The sequence below is a fragment of the Pelophylax lessonae genome (genome assembly GCF_965119305.1).
Source record: "Pelophylax lessonae genome assembly, chromosome: 12".
Classification (NCBI taxonomy): Eukaryota; Metazoa; Chordata; class Amphibia; order Anura; family Ranidae; genus Pelophylax; species Pelophylax lessonae.
In genome coordinates this window covers 60082614-60110425 of record NC_138779.1, presented here as the reverse complement: position 1 = coordinate 60110425, position 27812 = coordinate 60082614, and the positions used below count along the sequence as shown (strand labels likewise).

Below are 27812 nucleotides of genomic sequence, written 5' to 3'. Positions count from 1 at the left end.
TGCTACTTTGTGCAAGCATTAACAGGATGAGCACTGCCAGAGCCCTTCAAAATGACCTTCAGCAGGCCACTGGTGTGAAGGTCTCTGACCAAACAATCATAAACAGACTTCATGAGGGTGGCCTGAGGTGTCCGACGTCCTCTAATGGGCCCTGTGCTCACTGCCTGGCACCGTGGAGCTTGATTGGCATTTGCCACTGAACATCAGAATTGGCAGGTCCACCAATAGCGCCCTGTGCTTTTCACAGATGAGAGCAGGTTCACCCTGAGCACATGTGACAGAAGTGAAAGGGTCTGGAGAAGCTGTGGTGAATGTTATTGTGCCTGTAACATCGTTCAGCACGACCAGTTTAGTGGTGGGTCAGTGATGGTCTGGGGAGGCATATCCATGGAGGGACTCACAGAGCTCTACAGGCCAGACAATGGCACCCTGACTGCCACTAGGTATCATCAGGATGAAATCCTTGGACCCATTGTCAGACCCTACGCTGGTGTAGTGGGCTCTGAGTTCCTCCTTGTGCACAACAATGCCTCATGTGGTATGCAGCCAGTTACTGGAGGATGAAGGAATTGATGCCATTGAATGGTCCGCATGCTCGCCTGATCTAAATCCAATAGAACACCTCTGGGACATTATGTTTCGTTCCATCCGACGCTGCTAGGTTTCACCTCAGTCTGTTCAAGAGCTCAGTGATGCCCTGGTCCAGATCTGGGAGGAAATATCCCAGGACACCATTCGTCGTCTCATTAGGAGCATGCCCCAACATTGTCAGGCATGCATACAAGCACATGGGGGCCATACAAACTACTGAGTACCATTCTGAGTTGCTGCAATGAAATTTCAGCAAAATGGACTAACCTGCAGCATCTTTTTTTTTTTGTACTTTGATTTTTGGGGAATGTCTTTGAATTCAGCCCTCTTTAGGTTGATAATTATCATTTCCATCAAACGATGTGGCATCCTTTAGTTCCTAACACATTACCCAGTATAATATTTGTCACCCTTTGAAATCTGATGTGTTTTCAAGATGATCCTTTTTTTTTGAGCAGTGTGTGTGTGTATATATGTATGTGTATATATATATATATATATATATATATATATATATATATATATATATATATATTTACAACTGTACATTACTTTGTCGTTGAGCTGTTTGCAGTGCAATCCTACCTGACGGGGAGTGACTACAGCTGAAAGAATAACTCCATCATCTTCTTCAGTAGAATCTGGACTAGGCACAAACACTGGCTCCGAGGGATAGAAACCATCTTCTTGCCAAATCTTATAACCAAAAACAAATACATGTGACCAACACAATAAATATACAATGTCACCATCAATGATAATGTGACATGGGGACATATTTGCATCCTACTTAAAATATGTAATCACGTGTGGACTTGAAAAGCTGCTCAAAGCTGGAGGTAAACAGGTGTCCCTACCGGTATTCAGAAAGTGGAAGCAGGCATCAGGCACTAATTCAGAAGCGTGCACATATGTGGGTAAGATGCTGCTGAAAACCAACCCTGTGCTTCGGATGCTGATTTAGCTGCTCATTGCCTTTAGCCCCGTACACACGTTCAGATAATCGGACGACTTATCGTTCGCATTTTGCTGCATGATACTAATATCGAATTCAACAATGCGTACAAACCGTATGATTTTTGTCATACGATTTGGGAAAAGCTTCCTGGTTGCTTAGCTACGTATCAGATGGTGCAAAACAAAAACAATGGCAGCCAGGCTTTTTCCATGCTATTTTAGTGTTTCTGATCATGCGCGGTCTTTGTCGATCGATTTTTAGCGGAAGCATAGTGTACTGATGAAACGATTGTCGTTTGCGGGCTATCGTACGACATAAGTTTTCCTGTTTGTCCCTTCGGATTTTGTTGGACGAACTGTTGTGATCGGCTGTCGAAAGCTGTGTACTAACAATCAGATTATCGTGCGATCAGGGCCAAAGCGAGTTTTATCGTACGATTATCGGAACGTGTGTACGGGGCATTAGCCAGCGCTGCTCTGAATATGCCCCCTGACATGTTATATCCCACCTACCGAGGCTTGTTTACAGAGGTCTAAGCCCCGGTAGGGGGAGTGAAACATGTCAGGGGGTGTGGCCAGAGCAGAGCAGGCTGAGGTCATACACAGCATGAGGTCTGAAGCGCTGGGTTGGTTTTGAGTGGTGTCTTACCCCACATATGTCTACACTTACTTAAAATATCAGTGAATAGCAATAAATGAATGCAGAAGCAGAAATGAGCGGTCAAATTTGTGAGCTCAGTCCTGCAGGTTACAGAGGGAGTTACAGCAAGACCAATAGGACCAATTTGCTACCTTAAAAAGTTTGTACTCATTCATACAATCAGTAGTCTTTTCTTGCATAACTGAGTCACTCTAAAAGAAAATTGTACCATAAAGCAATAATGGGAAGGCACTATGACATGTAAGTGCCACCAACGCTGTATCTTAGCCTAGGCCGACAAGGCCCAGGCCTCTCCCGACTCCTGCATGAAAAGTGTCCCTGCCGGCTTGTACTACACTTTTATTGTGTGTAGCGCCAGTCTTATGGAGCCGACTGGGCTGGGGGGCAGGGTCCAGGAAGCAAATCAGTCTAGGGAGGAAGTTACGATATGTAGAGAAGAGGGGCGGGAAGCTCCAAGTTGGCACGCATAATTTCAACATATATCATTCATTTAATTTCTTTAAATAGGATTAAAGAATGATTCTCGAGCGAGCATATTTAATTGCATCATATACAATTAAGACTTTAACTGTATATGATGCGATAATATCTTGGACCTGCTCACCTATATCGTATTATATCATAATGTGCTATTACAATATGTCATTGGATTAGTAATATTACTCCTATCTTGTAAGATATTTATGAGATATTTGTACTGTTTTCTGCCACTTATTATTTCACTTATTTGTATATTGACTAGGGACTTCCTAGTAATTATACAAATAAGTGAAATAATCCTATGATAAAAATCTCTTTACAAACTAATGAGGCTGCACTGATGGCCAATGATGAGTCGGCACTGATGAGGCAGCACTGATGGCCACCGATGAGGTAGCAGTTGCACTGATGGCCACTGATGGGCAATTATAAACTGCACTGATAGGCACTCATGAGGCTCCGCGGATGAGGATCACTGATGGGCACTGATGAGACGTCACTGATGGGCACTGATAAGCTGCACTGATAAGGCAGAACTGATATGCTGCGCTAATGGGCATTGGTGAGGCTGCACTAATGGGCACTGATAGGCTGCACTGAAGGTACTGTACTGATGGGCACTGATAGGTACTGATAGGCTGCACTGATGAGGATGCACTAATGGGCACTGATAAGCTGCACTGATGGGCACGGATAGGCTTCACTGATGGGCACTGATAGGCTGCACTGAAGGGACTGTTGTGATGGGCACTGATAGGCTGCACTGAAGGGACTGTTCTGATGGGCACTGATAGGCTGCACTGATAGGCTGCAGTGATGGGCACTGATGAGGATGCACTAATGGGCACTAATAAAGCTGCCCTGATGGGCACTTATATGCTTTATGTTAATATTGGTAAAGTTGTTAATATTTATTTTTGTAAGTGAGATATCAGCATGTACAAGCCTGCCTCAGCGATGAGTCCTATCACTCTCAGACAGACTGTACATGCTGAGATCAGTGAAGGAAAAGGTGGAGCCTAAAGAGGAAGGGGTGTGGCTTACAGATGACAGGGCAGGTCTTAAACAGGAAGGGGTTTGGCCTTGACCGAAGGGTGTATTATATTTACATTAGGGGCTGCATGAGTTTAGTCAGGCCTAGGGCAGCACAAAACCTAAATAAATCACTAAGTGCCAATTTAGTATTGTTACTACAAAATCAGGTACACTTTAATTTATAGTAACTAAAGATGCCATGCTATACTTTAAATGATGGCGAAATTATAAAAAAAAAATATGTAAGATTATTAAAAATTAAATAACTAGGTTCATTTTCTCCAGCATCCTAAAAAGGAAAAAAAAATATTTGCACCTGCATTTCCCTGGTCACCACATCCATTTTAATAAGGCTGCTTCCAACAAGATGCTGAAGTCCACATCCATGAAAATAGCGGTACTTTTTGGTGTTGTATCTGGAGTAATTAATAGCTGGGAATTCAAGGCCCCCAACCTCTTCTAATGTTTCATTGTACAAGTTCTCATGGGTACACCACACCTAGGAAAATGACAGATTTTATCTTACTACTACCTATATAGAAAGCCTCAGATTTTGTACAATAACAAACCGCAATGATGATGTGCTAAATTAATTCAACCATAGAAGTCCATTAAAAATCTTATATTGATTGACCTTAACACAGTTTAGGTAGAACAATGGCCTCCCATTAAAAAAATATGTTCTATAGCACTTAACTATAAGTGCATTTGCAATTACGGTTATTTTTTTTAGTCCCCCCCCCCTGCAATGTCCCAACTGTTGAGCTTGCTAGCGTAGTCTACCCAATGCATCTTCCTGTAATGGTGTGGCAACAATGCTACAATGCTCCTGAATTCAGAGCAGAATTGTCACTTTTATGTACACTTGCACAACAGAAGATTATATAAATGTTGCGGGAGGCGTGGCCATCAACATTGTCACTGTATCCTGTCACTTGTCAATCAGCACTTGGCCACACCTAGTCCTGTCAACTGCTTTCTAGATTGACAGCCCTGCCTCTGTTGCTAAATCCCTCCCACTGTGAGCTGCAGTGTCTGGAAGGGGGGAGTTTTTGAGACATAAATAAAGGAGTATTTGGCTTTGCCAGGAAAGATAAAATTCCTTTTTTGCTTACTTTATGAGGCTTGTGCATCTCAAAGTATCTCAAAGTAACTGGATTTGGTACTAGTTTTGTTGCACTTTAACTGAAAATGGAATGATTTAATTTGGTTATTGATGAGGAAAAGGGAAGCAGCCATTTTATTTATCAAACATTTATTTATGATTATCAAACATGTATTTATGATTAACCACTTAAGTCCCAGAGGATTGGCTGCTCAAAGACCAGGCCCTATTTTGCGATTCGGCACTGCGTGACTTTAATGGACAATTGCGCAGTCATGTACCCTAATGAAATTGATGTCCTTTTTTTCTCACAAATAGAGCTTTCTTTTGGTGGTATTTAATCACCTGTGCGATTTTTATTTTTTGCGCTATAAACAAAAAAGGTGCGACAATTTTGAAAAAATTACAATATTTTTCACATTTTTTTAATGAAATTCTCAAAAAAAATTTAAAAATCAAAAATTTTTAACATTTTAGGCCAATTTGTTTTCTGCTACATATTTTCGGTAAAAAAAAAATCGCAATAAGTGTATTTTGATTGGTTTGCGCAAAGGTTATTGCGTTTAATAACTACAGGAAAGATTTATGTAATTTTTATTTATTTTTTTTAACTAGTAATGGCGGCGATCTGTGATTTTCTTGCGGGACTGCGACATTGCGTCGGACAGTTCGGACCTCTGACTGACATTTTTGACACTTTTGGGAGTATCAGTGACATTACTACAGTAATCAGTGCTATAAATATGCACAGATACTGTAAAAATGACACTGGCAGGGAAGGGGTTAACTTTATTGGTGATCAGTGGGTTAAATGTATCCCTAGGGGCGTGATTCTAACTGTAGGGGGGGGGGGGCTTGCCTTGTGATGTAACCACAGAGACATACAATCCAACATAGCAGGATCGTATAGTCTCTGCAGTTACATCAGGGAGAATGTTTACATCAGCCGTCTGCCTTTCTCCCTCTCCTGCGGGAGATCGCGAGTGGCCGGCAGACATCGGAGCTGCCGGTCACACATGCAGGGATCCATGTGAATGAGCGGGGGGCGGGAGCGCGCCTCCGGCGGCGCACGCTCGCCCCCTACAGGCTCCTGGGCGAGCGACGTAGCCCTACGTCCATTTGCCCAGGAGCGGCTGACCACCGCAGTAAATAGTCGTGCGACGGTCGGCAAGTGGTTAAGCAGATATATTGGATGTATATGTTGTGAGAAGTCATATTGTATAACAGCTGTTGTGTTCAAAAGCCATTTACACCTCCAGCTGTTAGATTGCTATCTAGGATTTTGAAGACCTGTACCTCCAAGGAGCCAAACGACTTGGAAGTCTATGTTAATGACCATCCGCATATCAGATGTGACTTCAAAGAAACTTTAGATAGATAGGTGCCACCCACTTCAGAATGTATAAATTGTATTAGGTGCCTTAGCCAGCTAGAGCAATTATTTTTAAAGTTCAAACCAATAGAATGTAATGTGACTGAATTGCTCTCCAAACAAGTCTTTCTACCTACATGTTTGTCTAATAAATATAATTTTCAATCTGGCTTCAACGGTCAAAATGTTACTGAAACCCATGAGTTTTGGGGTTTTCCCTACAGTTATTACACTTTATACATCAATATTGCTTTTTAAACCGCTGCAATAAATGAGTCCTCCACAGTGGTCTGAAGTTGAAGTGAAAAATCATAAGCAGATAGAGAAGAAGTGATAGTGAATATTTTGGCTTATTGAACCCTTACTTCTGGAATTTATTATACATGCATACTGAAGATTTAAGACCTGATTTTCCTGGCTTGCCCATCCAGAACTTAGTAATTTCCCCGAAGATGTTGGCTTGTGTTATTTGTATTTATATTTATTATATTTATACTATTATATCCATTTATAATTATAATATATCTATTTATGTAGTTATATTTATTATATTTATACTATTATATCTATTTATAATTATATTATATCAATTTATGTATTTATATTTATTATATTTATACTATTACAGTAAAACCTTGGTTTGAGAGTAACTTGGTTTAAGAGCGCTTTGCAAGACAAGAAAAATTTTCAAATAAATTTTGACTTGGTTTACAAGCGATGTCTTGATATACAAGTAGCCTCAAGTCACAGCTGATTATAAAAGAGAAGAGAGGCGCCTCTAAGTGTAGCAATATGGTTAAATTTAATGAAGGTACAACATTTAGCAACTCACATGGTTGATGATTGGAACAGGCACACCTAAGTATGCAGGCATCCAGGCTAAAGCTGTCCACATAGACCATCCTCCTCACCGCCATCTACGTCATCCCTTCCATGCTGCCCCTCACTTTCAGATCCCTTTACTGCAGGGTGGTCTTCCCGGTCAGGATTACAGACTGGCAGCCGGTGGTGCAGAAGATAGTCCATGGGTACAGCTTTACCCCGGATGCCTGCATACTTAGATGTGCCTGTTTTATTCATTAACCATGTGAGTTGCTAAATGTTGTACCTTCATTAAATGGAACCATATTGCTACACTTAGAGGCGCCTCTCTTCTCTTTGATACTCTGTAGCTCCTACTGGATTTTGCTTCTAATCCCCTTGTGGAAGGGGCTATTTGTGGATGGACATTTTATGGTTATATAACCTATCGCAATGCTATAATCTTTTTATATGGACTATAAACTGAAGGACTTATGAATAAATGGTTGTGGAACGAATCATCCGAGTTTCCATTATTTCTTATGGGGAAATTTGCTTTGATATAAGAGTGCTTTGGATTACAAGCATGCTTCCGGAACGAATTATGCTAGCAATCCAAGGTTTTACTGTATATCTATTTATAATTATATTATATCCATTTATGTATTTATATTTATTATATTTATACTATTATATCTATTTATAATTATATTATATCCATTTATGTATTTATATTTATTATATTTATTATATTTATACTATTATATCCATCCAAAGAAAGGTAATTTAATGACCTGCCCTCCGCTGTGAACAGTAGTTTATTTTACTGAATAATAGCAACAAAAAAAAAACATACTAGTCACATGTATGGTATGGCCTCCAATATCCACCTATAACTTACCTTTCCAAGGTCCTGTTTTACAGCAGTGGCAGTTGTATATTCTAGAGGATTCATGTCTATATTTTGTGGTGTGTCAGAGTCAATATTGAGAGGAAGCACAAATCTGCGAGGGAAAGACTTGGACACTGCATTATAAACCTGGTGAAAATAGATGGATTTTAGATTATAAAAGACAATTACTTCTTCATAAAGAACACTGAAAGCTGCACAGGTGCAACCCAGAAACATTCACTCCTAGGCCTCATGCACATTGCAAGTTTTTACAGCTGCTATTTTTATGTTCAGATGTTTTTTTCTGCAGTCAGTATACTCCCCTGCATGTTATCCTATGTGACCATGCACACATAGGCTGTTCTCAGCAGTTTTTGGCAGGGCAGTTTTCTGGCTGGTAAAAAACACAGAACTAGTGAGTTTTTCAGTTGTAAAAACGCTCTTACTCTGATAAAAGCTTAACCACTTAAGCCCCGGAGGATTTGGCTGCTAAAAGACCAGGGGGTTTTTTGCGATTTTTTACTGCGTGACTTTAACGGACAATTGCGCGGTCGTGCGACGCTGTACCTAAACGAATTTGACGTCCTTTTTTTCCCACAAACAGAGCTTTCTTTTGGTGGTATTTGATCACCTGTGCGATTTTTTGATCATGCACTATAAACAAAAAAAGAGCGTCAATTTTGCAAAAATAACAATATTTTTCACATTTTTTTATATGAAATTCCCCCAAAAAAATGTAAAAATCTAAATTTTTTAACATTTTCGGCCAATTTGTTTTATGCTACATATGTTTGGTAAAAAAAAAAATCGCAAAAAGCGTATTTTGATTGGTTTGCACAAAAGTTATCGCGTTTACTAACAAAGGGAAAGATTTTTGTCATTTTTGGTGTTTTTTTTTTTTTAACGCGTAATGGCGGCGATCTGCGATTTTTTTTTTTGCGACATTGCGGCGGACAGATCGGACCCTTGACTGACATTTTTGACACTTTTGGGGTTACCAGTGACATTACTGCAGTAATCAGTGCTATACATATGCACTGTTACTGCAAAAATGACACTGGCAGGGAAGGGGTTAACTTTATTGGAGAGGGAGGGGTTAAGTGTGTCCTAGGGGCGTGATTCTAACTGTATAGGGACATGGCTATTGGTGTAAAAACAAAGATCAACGGTCCTACGTAGTAGAACCGTCTGATCTTCATTTTTACACCAGGGAGAATGACGGGCGGCTTGTTTACATAAGCCGTCCGCCTTTCTCCCTTCACCGGAGCGATCGTAGTGTGACCGGCGGACATCGAGTCCGCCGGTCACACGCACTGACTTGTCTGTGAACGAGCCGTGGCGGGCGCGTGCCCCGGCGGGCGCGCGCCCGCCCGCAATTGGCTCTCAAGTCAGTGACAGGCGAGTGACGTATCCATACGTCACTCTGCCTGGCCGGGGCTGACCGCCGCAGTATATAGTCGTGCGGCGGTCGGCAACCGGTTAAAAACGCCAAATAAGGCTGGAAAACGCAGCTATTCTGTGTTTATCTGTGTTTTTGAGCCATATGCTTTTGTGGGAGTATAGTTTTGTTTAAAAAGCTAGAAAACACTACAGCTGAAAAACGCTGAAAAACGTTACTGCAAAAATGCTGAAAAATTTCTTCTACAGCTATAGCTTTCTACTGCCGTTTAGATAAGAAGTTGAACTCCAGATAGCTATTAACCACTTCTGAATCGGGGCCGATAGTGATATATCAGGGAAAGTGCATATCGGCCCTTGATATATCGGCCTTGCCGATAATCGGTCTATCCCTAATATAAATGGCAGGAACGCATGTGCTCAGGGTCTTTCGGCTGGATAGTGGAGTCCCAGAGGGAGGGGAGCGGCTGTCTCCTCCTCTATAGAGGTGTCACCAGGCCTCTACCTCTACCTTGGTCTGCTGAGAGCAAGCAGTGTTCATCTGATTATCAGATATATCTTTATTGCTACCGGGAGTTCCCTGTGCTGGTGTCCTTTCCTTCTTTGTGATCCATCCCTGGCCATTGAAGCAAGCTTTGACCACCCTGTATAAGGGGGGTCACTGGCAATCCTGTAAGCCTCCTGTGTGCACTTGCTTGTGGGTGTCACCTTAGCTCAGCTGCTCCTGGATTTCTTTTCAGGCAAACAGGGCATTGTTTTATGGGACTTTTTATTTTACTTTTCTCTTCCATTCTTTGGAGGTGCACTTATTAACACATATAACGGTGTGTTAGTAAATCAAATTTGTCTGCCCTAAATGTATTTGCAGACTCAGTTATTACTTTGTAAAAGTAGCAGTGAAATCATCACTCTGCTGTTCATAGCCTGTGCAAAGAGCAGAGCAGTTGAGGGACTCAGCAGGCTCCACCCACTACAGGCTGCCCACAGAAAACTACAGGAGGGGGCGGAGATAAGACCAGTCATCCTGCAGAGAGAGAGAGAGCAGCAGTGACCGGTCTTTATTACAGGAAGCTCCTGCACTGGAAGGAATGTGCAAATGACACAAAGATTTACGAAAGAAGGCACATGACTCTACTTGGCAAAAACTATTTCCTGCAGTTCAGCTTTAAAGTTGCAAATTAATACAGTTATGTATTCATTAGTAAATGATTACACTTATGCACGCAGTGTAAGTACTTGGACTTCAGCTGTAATCTGTTTCTTGTAATCCCCTGCACAGTAGAACTCAGACTGGGAGAGGGAGAAGCAGAACTAGAAGCCAATCATTTGTACTGCAAAGGTGTCTATATCTTCTCCTTTTACTCCTCAATCGCAGTGACAAGACTTGTAGGTATTACTTAATTGTAAATAGAAATTCAGAGCTGCTGTCCTGCCAGACAGGGCTGTGCTGTGTGGCAGAGTTGTTTAAATCTCAGGACTGGATGGACAGATGTCCAATTCATTTGGCAAACAAAACATCTCCAATATATGTATTTCAATTTTGTATTCAGCTGTTTTCCTAGAGTTCAACTTTGAGGTTCACCATTACTGCCCTGATCTCAAAATAACTTTTATTGGATATTTCTCTTCACATCTTTAATAATGTCAGCCATTCTGGATTGCAGTGTCAATTATAAATACAGTCTTTAATTCTATAAGTCAATACCTTATCCAGCGCTATCCCAGATTTGCGCAGGTTTTGCAGCTGAAACTGATGTATCGCATCCCCACTATCCTGACAGCAGAGGTCAAGCACAATGCAGTCTTGGTCTTCATAGGCATTGATTTGATGAAACATCGCAAAGGCTTTGGTATGGAACTTCACGGGATGAAGCTGTAGCAGAGAAAAGATGCTGAAGAAATCTCACCATGATGGTAAAGGGGATGATTTAGTAAAGGCAAATATATTGTTCACTTTACCAGGGAAGTTGCACTTTGCAAGGGAATCTTTCCTTGAGCTTAGTGAATGAAGTGAAGCTCTACCGACTTTCATCATCCAATTACATGCAAGCAAAATCGCTGTTCTTTTCCTTGCACATGATTAGGTAGTCATTGAAAACTGAAATTTCACCACACTCACCAAGCTGTGGGGAAATTTCCTTGCATGGTGAACAATCTATTTGCCATTACTACATCAGTCCCAATGTTTTTTTTACTAAAGCTGGAGAGTGCAAAATTAGGCTCACTGCATATAAACCAATCAGCTTCTAACCTCAGCTTGTAGTATATATAAATGGTAAATCAGCGCTGACCTCTAAAGACAGAAATCAATAAAACCCCAATAGTTGGCTGGGATCGCCAAATGAGGGTACCTAAGGCTGCTTACATAAAGTACAAATCATAAGAAAACCAATAAGATATGTAGCGCCAAAGGATAAGGTAATGAAACAAAGTGAATATCAAGTGTCTTACAAACACAAATCCATAAATCAATAAGTGAGTACCACAATGAACATCAATACATGAATAGTGAGTACCACAAGAAAAGTGCAAGTGTTTTAGATCACGTGATAACGGATAATATGAAGCTGAGGAAGTCGTGGATTCGACGTAACGCGTACGGGGGATGAGCCTGCACACGCTGTAGCACACAATACTGCTGTCTATGCTAGCACTGGCCGAGTGCCATCCCATGTGAGTTTTTTATGTGGTTTTCACCCTAATAAATCGGAGTATACAGAGAGCACTAGATTGCTTTGTTTATTTTACACATGTACCCATGTATGACGGTGGAGAGACGGTTATGAGGAAGTGACCACTTCATCCCTGTTACTGTGTCACTGACACGGCAAGCTTGGCCACCATATCCCACCTGAGGCATTCCCACCCAGAGGGAGGACAGGAGGAAGCAGCCTACCCATTATTCATTAGCACCTGGGTGTGTGCAAAAAGCGGGTTTGGCTCATTATAATCTGTGAGCCAAACCAGGAGGTGAGCGGCCAACATTATCACTAATGCACTAATGCTAGCCATACACGCACAGAATTTCTGCCGAAAATGGTCGTTTTAGGAAAGATCGTTCGAAAATCGGGCCGTTAGTGAACACAAATTTACCGACGATTTCGATCATGTGCCCGGCTAATGTCGATGGATCCATAGCGAAAACTTTTATCGTTTCTAAAAAAGTTTCTATGTGTATGGTAAAATTGAAACGAAAATAATATTCTGACTCGTATTGTGCATGTTATTGAACGATCATTATGATCATGAAAACGATTATGTAAAAGAGTTTATTCTGTAAGTTAGTGGCCAACTTGCTTTCGACCGACGAATAATTGTTCAGTCTGCAAACGGCCGAAATTCTGTGCGTGTATGGCCAGCATAAGTCACCCTAAGAATTGAAAGCACCAGCACCTGGTCACCTGATATCTGCACAGCACAGAAAGGATCACCTATTTTTATGAACTTTGCACCATTTGCTGATGACATTTCACTCAATTATTATTTATTAGCATGGGCACTTTATTGTGATATTCTTTATTCAGTTATTAATAATCACAGTTATAGTTTTTTATCACCTGGATTCATATTATCCGTTATCACGTGATCTAAAGCACTTGCACTTTTTTTGTGGTACTCACTATTCATGTATTGATGTTTATTGTGGTACTCACTTATTTATTTATGGATTTGTGTTTGTAAGACACTTGATATTCACTTTGTTTCATTACCTTATCCTTTGGCGCTACATATCTTATTGGTTTTCTAACCTCAGCTTGTTCAATTAGGCTCTGGCAATAAAATCTGGAAGCTGATTTTTACTTGTTTTAAATTTTCTTTTACATTTCTTCAGTTGCTGCCTGGTTTCCGACCTAGGTCAAAATAGAAGTCCATAATGCATGCCTGAGCTAAGGGCAGATGGACTCCAGAAAGTAACTGCTACGTATATCAGCTGTCCTTTTTTTAACCACTTAAGGGCAGCCCCTCCTGCAAAAACCGACGTAGGTATATGTCGGTCGCGCGCCTGCAGCTAGGGGGCGAGCGCTCACTGCCGCCGGCACGCTCCCGCCCCCACTTAGCAGCGGGGACTCGGATTGCCGCCTAGCACCCGCGATCGTTCCCCGCTGAGAGAGAAGGACGGTCAGCTGTTGTTAATACAGCTGACCGTTCTTCTCTCTGGAATGATCACAGAGCGCCTGTGATCCTTCTATGTAAGATTGCAGGTCTCTGTGATCATTTCACAAGCCAAGCCCCCCACAGTTAGAATCACTCCCCTAGGCTCACATTTAACCCCTTGATCACCAACGGTATTAGCCCCTTCCCTTCCAGTGTCATTATTACAGTAACAGTGCATATTTTTAGCACTGATTACTGTAGTAATGTCACTGGTCCCCCCAAAAGTGTCAAAAAGGTCAGGGGTCCGATCTGTCCGCCACAATGTCACAGTCCCGCTAAAAATCGCAGATCGCTGCCAATACTAGTAAAAAACAAAACAATAAAAAATGACATAAATCTTTCCCGTAGTTAGTAGATGCGATAACTTTTGCGCAAACATATCAAATTACGCTTATTGCGATTTTTTTTTTTTTACCAAAAATATGTAGCAGAAAACAAATTGGCCTAAAATGTTAAAAAAAAATGTATTTTTAAATATTTTTTTGGGGAATTTTATATAGCAGAGAGTGAAAAATATTGTTTTTTTTAATTTTTTTTTCAGAATTGTCGCTCTTTTTTTGTTTTTAACGCAAAGAATAAAAATCGCACAGGTGATCAAATACCACCAAAAGAAAGCTCTATTTGTGGGAAAAAAGGACATCAATTTTATTTGTGTATAGCGTCGCACGACCGCGCAATTGTCCGTTAAAGTAACGCAGTGCCGAATCGCAAAAATTGGCCTGGTCATTAAGGGGGAAAATCTTCCGGTCCAGAAGTGGTTAAGATGGCCATGGCTAGAAATGCTAGAGGGGTGATCGTGCACAAAATGCTAAAGACATGAAAACAATTTAATAACAACATCCCTTGACTCCAGGAAGTGGGGGGTTGGGGGGGGGGGGGTTCTGGCCATTTTTATTTAATGGCCAGGTGCTGGGGGTCCAATGTACCTAACGTCAATCTGTGACTTTAGGTCTGCTTTATTAAAGCACTATTATACTTTTTCACAAATTTGCCATTGTCTGCAATATGACCAAAGTTTGTATAGCCAGGGAATTATCTCTTGTCTTCTGGTCTAATCTAATTGTACTCCCTTATTACAGAAGGTTAAAAAATGAAATTCTGATCCCAAGGCTGAACCCCCCGGACACACCAGTCCAAAACAGCTGCCTTGGTTGCAATAGGGGTGATTCAGTTCTGCTCAGAATAATGTGTCCCTTTGGTCCCTAAACCTCCATGCTATAACCTAGCAGCACAGGGATCCAATGTACGAATACATTTCAGCCACATTACAAATAAAAGATATTCATTTATTTCAACATTGACAGTAGACACTGACCGTGCTTATCTACAAATCAACATTGATAGACAAGGCTCAGTATTTTATCTCTATAAAACCAACAAAATCAAATCATTTTAGTAGAATTTACAGGGATGATCTTTCAGCACATCACAGAATTTAGTACACGACCTTAAATATCTTAAGACGTCAGTAGAAAATAGGGACAAAGACTTCAAGTTATAGTTTTAAAAGCATTTACTGACATTCAGTTTTACCTCTCCCGTACTTTTTTTTGCCACATGGAAAATGGTGTCACAGCTCGGATCCCAGCTCAGGCAATCAGATATGGGCATGCCTCTGATTTTCCCTGTAATAATTCTCAAAAGACTCATCTTTATTGGCTGTTCTATAAACACTATATAGTTTTCTGTCATACCTAGGAATGAAGCAAAATAATATGTTCAGCTAAGAGTTCTGATTTCTGAGAGCTGATGTACAGTTAATGCGCTGTCATTGTATTTCAGGTATTATCTGACTTCAATCAACTCATCACTCCATAATGGTTCCCAACTTTCTGTGCTGCCATTTTGGCACCAATGATTTGCTGCATTGCAAACAGGTGCCAAACGTTTTATTGCATGGCTCTTTTATGTACAGGCGGTCCCCAGGTTACAAACATCCTACTTACAAATGACTCCTACTTAAAAACGAAAGGTGACAACGGAAAGCGAGGAGAAATCTACCCCTAAAAGGGAAATTCGCTCCTCTAAGAGCCGGTTCACACTACCACGACCAGAAAGTCGCCCCATGACTTGAAGAGACTTGTTTAGAGACTTGTTTAGAGACTAGGAAGAGACTTGGAAGAGACTTGGAAGAGACTTGGAAGAGACTTGGAAGAGACTTGGAAGAGACATGGAAGAGACTTGGAAGAGACTTGTGCACTACTTTGAAGAGACAGGCGACTTTGTCTGTGGGGAATGCCTGGCTAATCTCTTTCTTCTTCCTGGAAAGTCTGATAACAAGTTGTGTCAATTAAGATAAGGAGGCGACTCCCATTGAAGTATATGGGACAGTTGGATCACAGGTCGCCTCAAAGAAGTACAGGACCCTTTTCTGAAGTCGAAGCGACTTCAGTAGTGCCAATTAAGATGGCACTGATTGATTAACATTGCTTTTGTTATGTCAAGTGACCTGGGGCTACACAAGTCGCCTCACAAGTCGTGCTAGTGTGAATGGGCTCTAAGAGTTATCATGGGAAAAAGTGTCTCCACTGAAGCTTTATCACTAATCTTTGTTTCCACAACAACCCAAAATTGTCAAAATCCAGTTGTCGTAGGAACAGAAAGTTAGATGAAATCTTCTGAACAGGGGTACAGACAGTAAAACAAATGGTACAGGGGTATTAACCCTTCCCTATGCTATCCAAAAAACTTAAAAATTATTATTTTGGCTGGAGCTAAACTTGTACCTGTTCCGACTTACAAACAAATTCGACTTAAGAACAAACCTACAGTCCCTATTTTGTTTGTAACCCGGGGACCGCCTGTAGTGTTAGTTTTGTCACTAGTACTATACTATTGATAGAACAATAATATAGAATAGTAATAATCTTTATAAAATAGTATATATTACTTCATATTAACCAAAAGAGTGTCAGATCAACAATTAATCCTCCCTCTCTACCTCTGTAGAGCTCCATCCCAGGTTTCAATGAGAGACATTGTCCCTACGCTTGTGTTTTTTAAGTAATGCATGTTGCCCTGAGGATCCTTTGTCATGTATTAAATGGGATATATATATATATCTATATACACACAATATACAGTATCTCACAAAAGTGAGTACACTCCTCTCATTTTTGTAAATTTTTTATTATATCTTTTCATGTGACAACACTGAAGAAATGACACTTTGCTACAATGTAAAGTAGTGAGTGTACAGCTTGTATAAAAGTGTAAATTTGCTTTCCCCTGAAAATAACTCAACACACAGCCATTAATGTCTAAACCGCTGGCAACGAAAGTGAGTACACCCCTAAGTGAAAATGTCCAAATTGGGCCCAAAGTGTCAATATTTTATGTGGCTTCCATTATTTTCCAGCACTGCCTTAACCCCCTTGAGCATGGAGTTCACCAGAGCTTCACAGGTTGCCACTGGAGTCCTCTTCCACTCCTCCATGATGACATCACGGAGCTGGTGGATGTTAGAGACTTTGCGCTCCTCCACCTTCCGTTTGAGGATGTCCCACAGATGCTCAATAGGGTTTAGGTCTGGAGACATACGTGGCCAGTCCATCACCTTTACCCTCAGCTTCTTTAGCAAGGCAGTGGTCATCTTGGAGGTGTGTTTGGGGTCGTTATTAGGGATGATCGAACAGTTTGGGTCGACCATCGGTTCGACCCGAACATTGGCTGTTCGAGGTTCGGCCGAATTTAGAACTTTTTGCTGAAAAAGTTTGAAATTCGGCAACCAGAACCGACCAAAATGCAATGGGACAGGAAATGGGCTTTAAAAGCCCGTGATTGGACCAGAACCATTAGTAAAAGCCAATTGAGGAGGCAGGAGAATGCTAGGAATGTGATTGGAGTGACTAGGGGGTCCCTAGACCAATCATTAGTGAATATGCCCCCCAGTATATAAGATAGCCCCGGCAAATTCCTAGCATTGTAATACAGGGACATGGAAAAGAATGCAAGCAGTTCTGTTAAATTTGCTTCAAAAGTGTCATTTAGCATTTATTAGTGTGAGGAAAGGGATATCTAGTGTAGTTAGAGTGCTCTTTTACACTTTAGTTAGATGCAAAAAATTAGTTTCTGTAGGGAAAGTGTTAAGTGCCAGGGTGACCGTAATGTAGTGTAGGGTGAACTGACACTGACTGCTATGGCAGGGTGACCAAACCCTTCCATATCAGGGTGACCGCTATAGAGAAAAGATCGTTTCTCTTAAGTCACATTCAGAACACTAATATGGCTTCTCACCCGTCAGCTTGCTTTTTGGCTGCAGGCGTTGATAGGGATTTTTTGAGGACATGTTTGAAGTCAGGCATGACATCTGAACATGTGTATAGGGGGTATATATATATATACACCCATGTATGTATATATACACCTGCACATATATCGGTGTGAAAGGAGCAGAACACTATACTTGCGCTAATTAAATAATTAACACCAATATGGCTCCGCTCCTATAACACTTGTATATGTGTAAGTGTAAAATACATATAAGGGTGTGTGTACATATATACCCCTATACAGAAGTTCAGATGTTTTGCCTGCCTCCAAAGAACCCAAAAAAATGCCCAAAAAAACGCTAGCGCCAAAAAAAAAAAACAAAAAAAAAAAAAAACGCCCAGGTGTGTTGTTGCAGGCATTTTTTTTGGGGTTCTTTGGAGGCAGGCAAAACATCTGAACTTCTGTATAGGGGTATATATGTATACACACCCTTATATGTATTTTACACTTACACATATATAGGTGTTATAGGAGCAGAGCCATATTAATGTTAATTATTTAATTAGCGCAAGCATATATTTCTGCTACTATCACACCTATATATGTCTAGGTGTATATATACATATAAGTATGTGTGTATATATACCCGTATACACAAGTTCAGATGTTTTGCCTGCCTCCAAAGAACCCAAAAAAATGCCCAAAAAATGCTAGCGCCAAAAAAACAAAACAAAACGCCCAGGTGTGTTGTTGCAGGCATTTTTTTGGGGTTTTTGGAGGCAGGCAAAACATCTGAACTTGTGTATAGTGGTATATATACACACATACTTGTATGTATTTTTACACTTACATATATATAGGTGTGAAAATAGCGAAGCCATATCCCTGTTCTATAAGTGACATAATACAAACAATCTTTTTTTTTCTGGTTCTGGACATGCTACAGAGCTGAAACTTCACAGGTACACTTTTAGATCCCCAGACACTAAATCCAAAGTCAAAATCAAAAAATCTCATTTTTTTTTTTCAATAATTGGCTCTCTATCAAAAATGACAATTTTTAAGAACTTTTTTTTGTGTGATTAATAGTCCCTGGGGCATGACCCAGAACCCTAGGCACTTTTTAGGGGCATTTATTGGGTTTTAGGGCTTCAAAATGGTGTTTTTTGATTACCGAATTTCGGGTCCCATTGATTTCAATGGGGTTCTGAAATCCGGGCCGAACTTTTGGGAAGTTCGGATGTTCTGGCCGAACCGAACTTTTGAAAAGTTCGATCATCCCTAGTCCCTAGATCAATCATTAGTGAATACGCCCCCCAGTATATAAGATCGCCCCCGCCATATTCCTAGCATTGTTATACTGGACATGGAAGAGAATGGAAGCAGTTCTGTTAATTTTACTTTAAAAGTGTCATTTAGCTATTTTTAGTGTGAGGAAAGGGATATCTAGTGTAGTTAGAGTGCTCCTTTACACTTTAGTTAGCTTCAAAAATTGAGTTTCTGTAGGGAAAGTGTTAAGTGTAAGGGGACCGTAGTGTAGTGTAGGGTTAACTGGCAGTGACTGCTATGGAAGGGTGACAAAACCCTTCCATAGCAGGGTGACCGCTATAGAGAAATGATCATTTCTCTGAGTTGCTTCGGGACAGGAATATGGCTTCTCACCAGCCAAGCATTTTTTATGCTGCAGGGGCTGCCACTGCCAGTGCTTTTTTGAGGACATGTTTGATGTCAGACATGACATCTGAACATGTGTATAGGGGGTATATATAGACATATATGTCTGAATATATACCCCTAGACATATATAGGTGTGATAGTAGCAGAAATAAATGCTTGCGCTAATGAAATCATTTACAGGAATATATTTCTGCTACTATCACACCTATATATGTCTAGGGGTATATATTCAGACATATATGTCTATATATACCCCCTATACACATGTTCAGATGTTTTGCCTGCCTCAAAAGAACCCAAAAAAATGCCAAAAAAATGCCCAGGTGTGTTTTTGCTGGCATTTTTTGGGGGGTTTTGGAGGCAGGCAAAACATCAGAACTTGTGCACAGTACCACTATACACATGTTCAGATGTTTTTCCTGACTGCAAAGAACCCCAAAAAATGCCTGCTATTAAACCGGGAGAGAAACTAACTACCTGTCCTGAAAGAAAGTGTTCTAATACAAACGATCTTTTTTTTTTCTGGTTCTGGACATGCTACAGAGCTGAAACTTCACAGGTACACCTTTTAGACCCCCCAGACACCAAATCACACAAAAAAAGTTCTTAAAAATTGTCATTTTTGATAAAAAAGCCAATTATTGAAAAAATTAAAAAAAAAAAAAAAGAGAGAGATTTTTTGATTTTTACTTTGGATTTAGTATCTGGGGGGTCTAAAAGGTGTACATGTGAAGTTTCAGCTCTGTAGCATGTCCAGAACCAGAAAAAAAAAAGATTGTTTGTATTAAAACACTTTCTTTCAGGACAGGTAGTTAGTTTCTCTCCCGGTTTAATAGCAGGCATTTTTTGGGGTTCTTTGCAGTCAGGAAAAACATCTGAACTTGTGTATAGTGGTACTGTGCACAAGTTCTGATGTTTTGCCAGCCTCCAAAAACTCCCAAAAAATGCCAGCAAAAACACACCTGGGCATTTTTTTTTTTTTTGACGCTAGCGTTTTTTTTGGAATTTTTTTGGGTTCTTTTGAAGCAGGCAAAACATCTGAACTTGTCTATAGTGGTGTATATACACACATACATATATTTATATACACACCTAGACATATATAGGTGTGATAGTAGCAGAAATATATGCTTGCGCTAATGAAATCATTTACACTAATATATTTCTGCTACTATCACACCTATATATGTCTAGGTGTGTATATAAATATATCTATGTGTGTATATATACCACTATAGACAAGTTCAGATGTTTTGCCTGCCTCAAAAGAACCCAAAAAAATGCCAAAAAAAAGCTAGCGTCCAAAAAAAAAAAAATGCCCAGGTGTGTTTTTGCTGCCATTTTTTGGGGTTTTTTGGGGACAGGCAAAACATCTGAACTTGTGCACAGTACCACTATACACAAGTTCAGATGTTTTTCCTGACTGCAAAGAACCCCAAAAAATGCCTGCTATTAAACCGGGAGAGAAACTAACTACCTGTCCTGAAAGAAAGTGTTCTAATACAAACGATCTTTTTGTTCTGGTTCTGGACATGCTACAGAAATTGAAACTTCACATGTACACCTTTTAGACCCCCCAGATCTGAAATCCAAAGTAAAAATCAATAAATCTCTTTTTTTTTAAATTTTTTCAATAATTGGCTTTTTTATCAAAAATGACAATTTTTAAGAACATTTTTTGTGTGATTTGGTGTCTGGGGGGTCTAAAAGGTGTACCTGTGAAGTTTCAGCTCTGTAGCATGTCCAGAACCAGAAAAAAAGATCATATAGGTGTTAAAGTTAAAGGAGGGTCCCGACCCACATCCCTTTTTTTCATGGTTCTGGACATGCTACAGAGCTGAAACTTCACATGCACACCTTTTAGACCCCCCAGATACTAAATCAAAAAATCTCTTTTTTTTTTTTTTTTTTAATTTTTTCAATAATTGTCTTTTTTATCAAAAATGACAATTTTTTAAGAACTTTTTTTTGTGTGATTAATAGTTAATGGGGCATGACCCAGAACCCTAGGCACTTTTTAGGGGCGTTTATTGGGTTTTAGGGCTTAAAAATGGTGTTTTTTGATTACCGATTCGGGTCCCATTGATTTCAATGGGGTTCTGAAATCCGGACCGAACTTTCGGGAAGTTCGGGTGTTCTGGTCAAACCGAACTTTTCAAAAGTTCGATCATCCTTAATCTCTAGTATGTACCAATTTATGTAGCTTAGATGAGGAGCTAAGAACATGTTCTCTGCTTCTCATTACACTACATGACCATTCTGCCATTCACTTACACACAAATCGCCAGTTTATGAAAGTGAGATTTGAATATCTCACTGGCTGTTACCCTGAAATATCTCCCTCCCAGATTCTCCAGCTCAGAGGTGAAGAATCTGGGAGAGAAGCTGGTGCGAATAGAGGAAGAAGATGTCCTACTTCTTATATATCAGCACCAGTGGGTTAAAAATTATATGGATATAGAGATCGAAAGATATTTAGTTAGTTGTCTTGTGTCCATACATGTCATTACATGTTCTCTTTATCTTCGGTTTAACTTTTCAAACTGGGTGGCACTGTAATCTCATAATATCTTACAAGATTACAGGCAGCCCACCCACTTTTAAATGGATATCGGCCGTTTTCAGAGGAAAAACTTCTCCACTTTTACATGGATCTCGGCCATTTTCAGAGGAAAAACTTCTCCTCTGTTCTCCCTCTGAGAACTGAAGTCCTCCGCTTTATAAAACGGGTGTCAGAGGAGATCATTATTCTCTGAAAACTGCCAAAAGTGAACTAAGAGAAAACTCCTCGGTTTCATAAACATACACCTTTGCTCAGTACAGTATGTGAACCATGAATCCTGAGTTTACCCCTAGATTCCTAACCCCTTCAAGCAGAGGTACACTCCTTTTCTCTATCTTCCTAACTCACCTATCTCTATCCTCGGTTTCATACTTAACTCTTTTGTTCTATTCTAGACAATGTACTGCAAACATGTGGTGCCATACAATCGGACTAGGAAAATAGTTTTTGGTACTGAAGGAAATTTTACTTCTATGAAAGTAGAGGAAGAAATTATCAGATTTGACACCATTATCTATCAGGGTCACTGCTATATCAAATTATATGAAAGCTTTGCTAAACAATGAAGAAAAAAAAAAGAATAGATATAAAACATCAGTTTATCAACAGGAATAGAATAAAATCACTGTTATAGTTTTTCTTTAGTAAAGTACTTACCAAAACTATGGTAATAAGAGGGGTTCCATTTGTCCACTGCAGGTATTGAGCAAACTACCTCTGCCCCTTGTAGTATTTCTTCATCTTCTGATTCCTGAGCAGGCACTTTAACAATATTGTAAAAGGTCCCTGCAAAATATATATACGGATAATAGAATACAATTTTTTCCAAAATGACTTTGTATTTTATTACATAATTTGTATTGTATAATTTGTATTGCCATTGACAGTCCAAATGTTTTTTTTAGTAGGGACTAAAGAGAAACATTGCCTACTAGCACATTAAATACTTACCTTAGAACTAAGCCATTCCAGCAGCGCCTGGTCACCGCTGAGAAGGCTGACATCTTCCCCGGCCTTTCTCCTGGTTTCGGGGGCTCCGGCGCTGTGAGTGGCCTGAGCCATGATGGATGTGCGCGGGAGCCCTCGGTTTCCATCAAGAAGCTCAGCAGGTCCGGCACGGTATAACAACATAGCGTGTTTTACTACCACTTTAAACTGGAATCTATATATAGAATATATAGGACACATTTAAAAAAATTCCTAGCCATGGTACCTAACATGTGGAAATCAGTCTGCAAGCTGCCAAAACTATATAATGATTGAAAATGTTTTTGTGCTTACTTTTTATCACCATGCCTCTCTTCTATTAGGACCCTAAAATCATTAGTCAAACATTGCATTTTTCATCAAAATGAATAAAAAAATATGAATTCTCAATTTATAAACCTAAACATGATTTTTAATCCAGAGATTATTAATGTCTGGATGTCAGTGTTAAATTTAGCAGTATTAGCATACGCTTGTATAAGAATAAAAAAAACTCTATGACTAATAAGCATGCCTACATCATTTTAATATTTTAAAGCTATATAAAGCTTTTATTTGGTACACAAGTAAATAAAAACTCTTTTCTTTTTTTCTATTACAGATTTTCCTTACATTTTTTTTTAAATAAATTATTCGTTTTTATTATTGTAATTGTATCTGACAATTACACTATTAAAAAGATGGCATTGTAGATCCCACTGCAGTCAGAAGGTGGTAGTCTATATCTCAGGGCTGGATGGCAAATTTGTCAGTAAAGCTTATAGACGCATTAGATCACTATGTCATTGTTACAGGGACCTCTCTGGTTTTCTGATCCTCATTGGGGACTGAAGTCGTCAGTGACAGCCAGGATTAAAAGCCACCAGCCATGAAAAGTGACTGCTTATGGCTCTCAAAGGTAATCTATTTATTTATGTATTCTCAGTACAAGGCTTCACATGAATGGGATAAGTTTAAGGTTGATTTATTCATGCATGTGAACTAAACATTGTTGCTTGCCTTACCATGTTTTCCATAGGAATTCCCCATATTGTATGTCGTACCACATGGATCATAATGAGGATGAGCTGTTGCCCCATTCACAGCAATATATTTCGTCCAGTTAACCTAAAATAAAATGGTTAGGATTCATATTTACACTGTTAGGTCCTCGATACTGTGTCCTCTGCACTGTACTACGTCCTCTGCACTTCGAGACTGTGTCTGCAAAAAACTATAATGTAATATGCAGTATCCTTTCATTAAAGGAATTCATCTCTGATGTAAACCCTTATGCATAGAAAGATCAAGATACCAAGCCAAAAATACTGCAGTGAATGAAGGCTTGTGAGCACTTTAGTTTAAACAAAATGGTGCCCATCCACACACTGCCATGGCATATATTGAGCTCCTCGTAGTAAAAAATGACTTTAGCTTGGTCTCCTATCCATGGGAGAACCCACTCTAACATGTTTTGCTTGATAGGGGCTTAATGGCACAAGCACAGTGGAATACTTGTTGCACTTTATTATTGATCAGGATTTTTTGCATAGAATTTTTATAGATATTTTCATAGATTTTTTTTAGAGACATTTAGTTTGTTTTCAATAGATTTTGGGTGCTGCTTTTCTTTTTTTTTTTTTCCAGTGTTTGGGGGGTATGCTTTTTAGCAGCGGCTGTGGTTTTACAGAGTATTGGGTGAGTGTGGGTATCCTTTGATAATTTTAATACCTCATGTGTATTCACAAAATGAAAGAAAATATCAATAAGTCTTTTTACTAGTGATATATACACTATATTACCGAAACTATTGGAAAGCCTGCCTTTACATGCACATGAACGTTAATGGAATCCCGGTCCTAGTCTTTGGGGTTCAATATTGAGTTTGTCCACCTTTTTTAGCTATAACAGCTTCAACTCTTCTGGGAAGGTTGTCCACAAGGTGTAGGAGCGTGTCTATGGGAATATTTGACCATTCTTCCAGAAGTGCATTTGTGATGTCAGGCACTGATGTCGAGGAGAAGGCCTGGCTCGCAGTCTCCACTCTAATTCATCCCAAGGGTATTCTATCGGGTTGAGGTCAGGACTCTGTGCAGGCTAGTCAAGTTCCTCCACCCCAAACTCGCTCATTCATGTCTTTCTAGATCTTGCTTTGTGCATTGGTGCGCAGTCTTGTTTGAACAGGAAGGGGCCACCCCTGAACTATTCCTACAAAGTTGGGAGCAAAAATTGCCCAAAATATCTTGGTATGCTGATGCCTTAGGAGTTCTTTTCACTGGAACTAAGGGGACAAGTCCAACCCCTGAAAAACAACCCCACACCATAATCCCTCCTCTACCAAATGATTTGGACCAGTGCACAAAGCAAGGTCCATAGAGATATGAATGAACGAATTTGGGGTGGAGGAACTTGACTGGCCTGCACAGAGTCCTGACCTCAACCCGACAGAATACCCTTGGGATGAACTAAAGCGGAGAATGCGAGGAAGGCCTTCTCATCCAACTTCAGTGCCTGACCTCACAAATGCACTTCTGGAAGAATGGTCAAACATTCCCATAGACACACTCCTTAACCTTGTGGACAGTCTTCTCAGAAGAGTTGAAGCTGTTATAGCTGCAAAGGGTGGGCCAACTCAATACTGAACCCTACGGACTAAGACGCAATTAAAGTTCATGTGTGTGTAAAGGCAGGCATCCCAATACTTTAGGTAATATAGTGTATGTATATACTGGTACTTTCAAATGTGCACATCGCTGAAAAAAGGGCAGCTTTAAGGCTACGTTCACATCTTGGCGTTGCTATTTACAGGCGTTTTTACAGGCATTTTTAGGTTGACTAGTAACCAATGGGAAAAAATAAAAACGCCTGTAATCTGTCCAAAAAGAAGCTCATGTACTTTTTTTGAGCGTTGGGCGTTTTGCTTAAAACGTGAAACCGCTCAGATGTGAACAGGGGTCATTGAAATGAATAGGATTTGTCTTGTTGGGCGTTTTTTGAGCTGATCCTAGAGCAGAAAAAACTCCCCAAAAACACCCCAAAACGCCTACATGTGAACTTAGCCTAAAGTACATGTGTGCTGTGCCTTTCGCATGCAGAGCAACAGATTGACTTTAATACAACTCTACTTAGCAGCACATGTAAAACTTACTTTCATTATCTTTATTGCTGCACAGCTATGGGCTGAAATAGAATATTAACATGTGGGGCATGTCATTACTTATTACATACTTTATGTACAGTTCAGGAAACCCAACTCAAAAAAAAACAATTCATAATGGATTTGAAAACACAACCTGTATTAAACCCCCAAACATCTTGCCATCATTCCCTTAAAGTGGTTGTAAACCCTCACATATACCCAGTGAAGTGAACAGCCTCAGATGATACACAGAGAGTAAACAAATCCTTCTACATGAGTTTTACGTGTTTATCTGAAGTCTTCCCTTGTCTACAAGTGTTAAAATCTTTCTTCATCTGTTAATATCACAGAGGAGGGGGCGGAGAGGCTTCAGTTACAGTATGTGAGAGCTGATTAGAATAAAGGAATACCCCCTCCACACAGCAGAAGAGCTGTGTTCTGAATAGACAAGACAAGATCCATTCTGAACCCCCCCCCCCTTACACAAATTTATCTCAATGTCAGGAACCATGAACCAGGCAAAGACAGAAAATGCAGTTAAAAATCATACATTTAAATGTAATTATAAAAATAATACAGATCAGGAACATAGTCAAAAACAGAAGCCATGGTTGGGAAGCCAAAACAGGTAATCATATGAGCCAGGATCGGGAAGCCAGGAATCAGCGTTGTCAGAAGTCAAAGATCAGGAACCAAAAGAAACGTCAGCCAGGCAAAGTCACAACATGTACACAGCAGAGAAGTAGACCAGGCAAAGGCAATGGAGGGAATGAATAAGGCAGTTTAAATAGCAAAAGGGGGCCGGCTGTAGGGTGGACAAATGAGGCGGGTAATGGTAACCAGGTGAGTCACTGTTGAAACAATGAGTGTCTGGTAATTAACTGACAGCTGAGCAGCCTTAACACTGAGAATAGAGCTGCTAGGAGCCCAGCCCTGACACTCATGTGTCAGAAAATTTCTCAGAAGGACTAAAGCACCATAGAGAAATGACATTTAGAGCTTTGGAGAGAGAGAGATAAGTAAACACTACAGATATATGTGCTTTCCTCATATTCCAAAACTGAGGTTTACAACCACTTTAAAGTCCAGCTCTGGGAACATAGAAAACATCTACTTACCTGATCCTCCTGTCCTCTTTGCTGCTAGACAGGTCTCTGCGTCTTCCCACCCATGCTCTAGAGGTCCAAAGTTCTGATATCATCAAGACCAACTTAAGGACTATAGCCCTGTCTTGGATATGATGACACTAATGGACAATCTACCGCTGAAGCGTGGGGGAGTGGAGGATCAAGAAAGTAAAAGTGCTTTGAAGCAGTTAACCCTTTCAGTGCTGGCACATCCCCATTGGAAGAGAAGGTTTTCAAATTTCCAGAATGAAAAATATGTTAATTCCTAACTATTCTGTCCTTTTAAATCCTCTACTGCTCATGCTTGACAAATACTGTACACATAAATAAATAAATAAAGTCACCTCTTCTTTCGTCTGCAGCGTTACCAGATCCACCTTACGCATGAGGTTGGTCTCTGTGCTGACACAATAATCCTTTTTGTATTTTACAAAGTTTACATTTCCATTGTCAGTCGGCTCTAAAGATTGGATTGAAAAACACTATATTTTTAACCCAACCAGATATACATCTACAAATATAAATCTGTAGTCTTTTCAGGGCATTATTTTAAAAAGAAATCAGCCTAAGGCGAATTGTCTAAACTGTTTAAAATCAATCAACTTTAATCCAATGACTAATTTGCCTACCCATGCTACAGGACATAGAAGAATTTAATTTAACCACTTCTGGACAGGAAGG

The 27812-nt window shown here is 40.0% G+C and overlaps 1 protein-coding gene across 1 annotated transcript in view; it reads right to left on the bottom strand.

Annotated features, from left to right (window-relative positions):
* BCO2 (beta-carotene oxygenase 2) overlaps positions 1–27812 on the bottom strand; it is a 303719-nt gene that overhangs the window by 93892 nt on the left and 182015 nt on the right. The window contains exons 4-11 of the mRNA XM_082274647.1: positions 27476–27591; positions 23891–23993; positions 22557–22685; positions 14981–15141; positions 10998–11165; positions 7904–8041; positions 4041–4223; positions 1177–1287 (exon numbers count right to left, since the gene is read on the bottom strand). Of these exons, the coding sequence (XP_082130773.1) occupies positions 1177–1287; positions 4041–4223; positions 7904–8041; positions 10998–11165; positions 14981–15141; positions 22557–22685; positions 23891–23993; positions 27476–27591 (1109 nt within the window). The remainder of the gene's footprint in view (positions 1–1176; positions 1288–4040; positions 4224–7903; positions 8042–10997; positions 11166–14980; positions 15142–22556; positions 22686–23890; positions 23994–27475; positions 27592–27812) is intronic.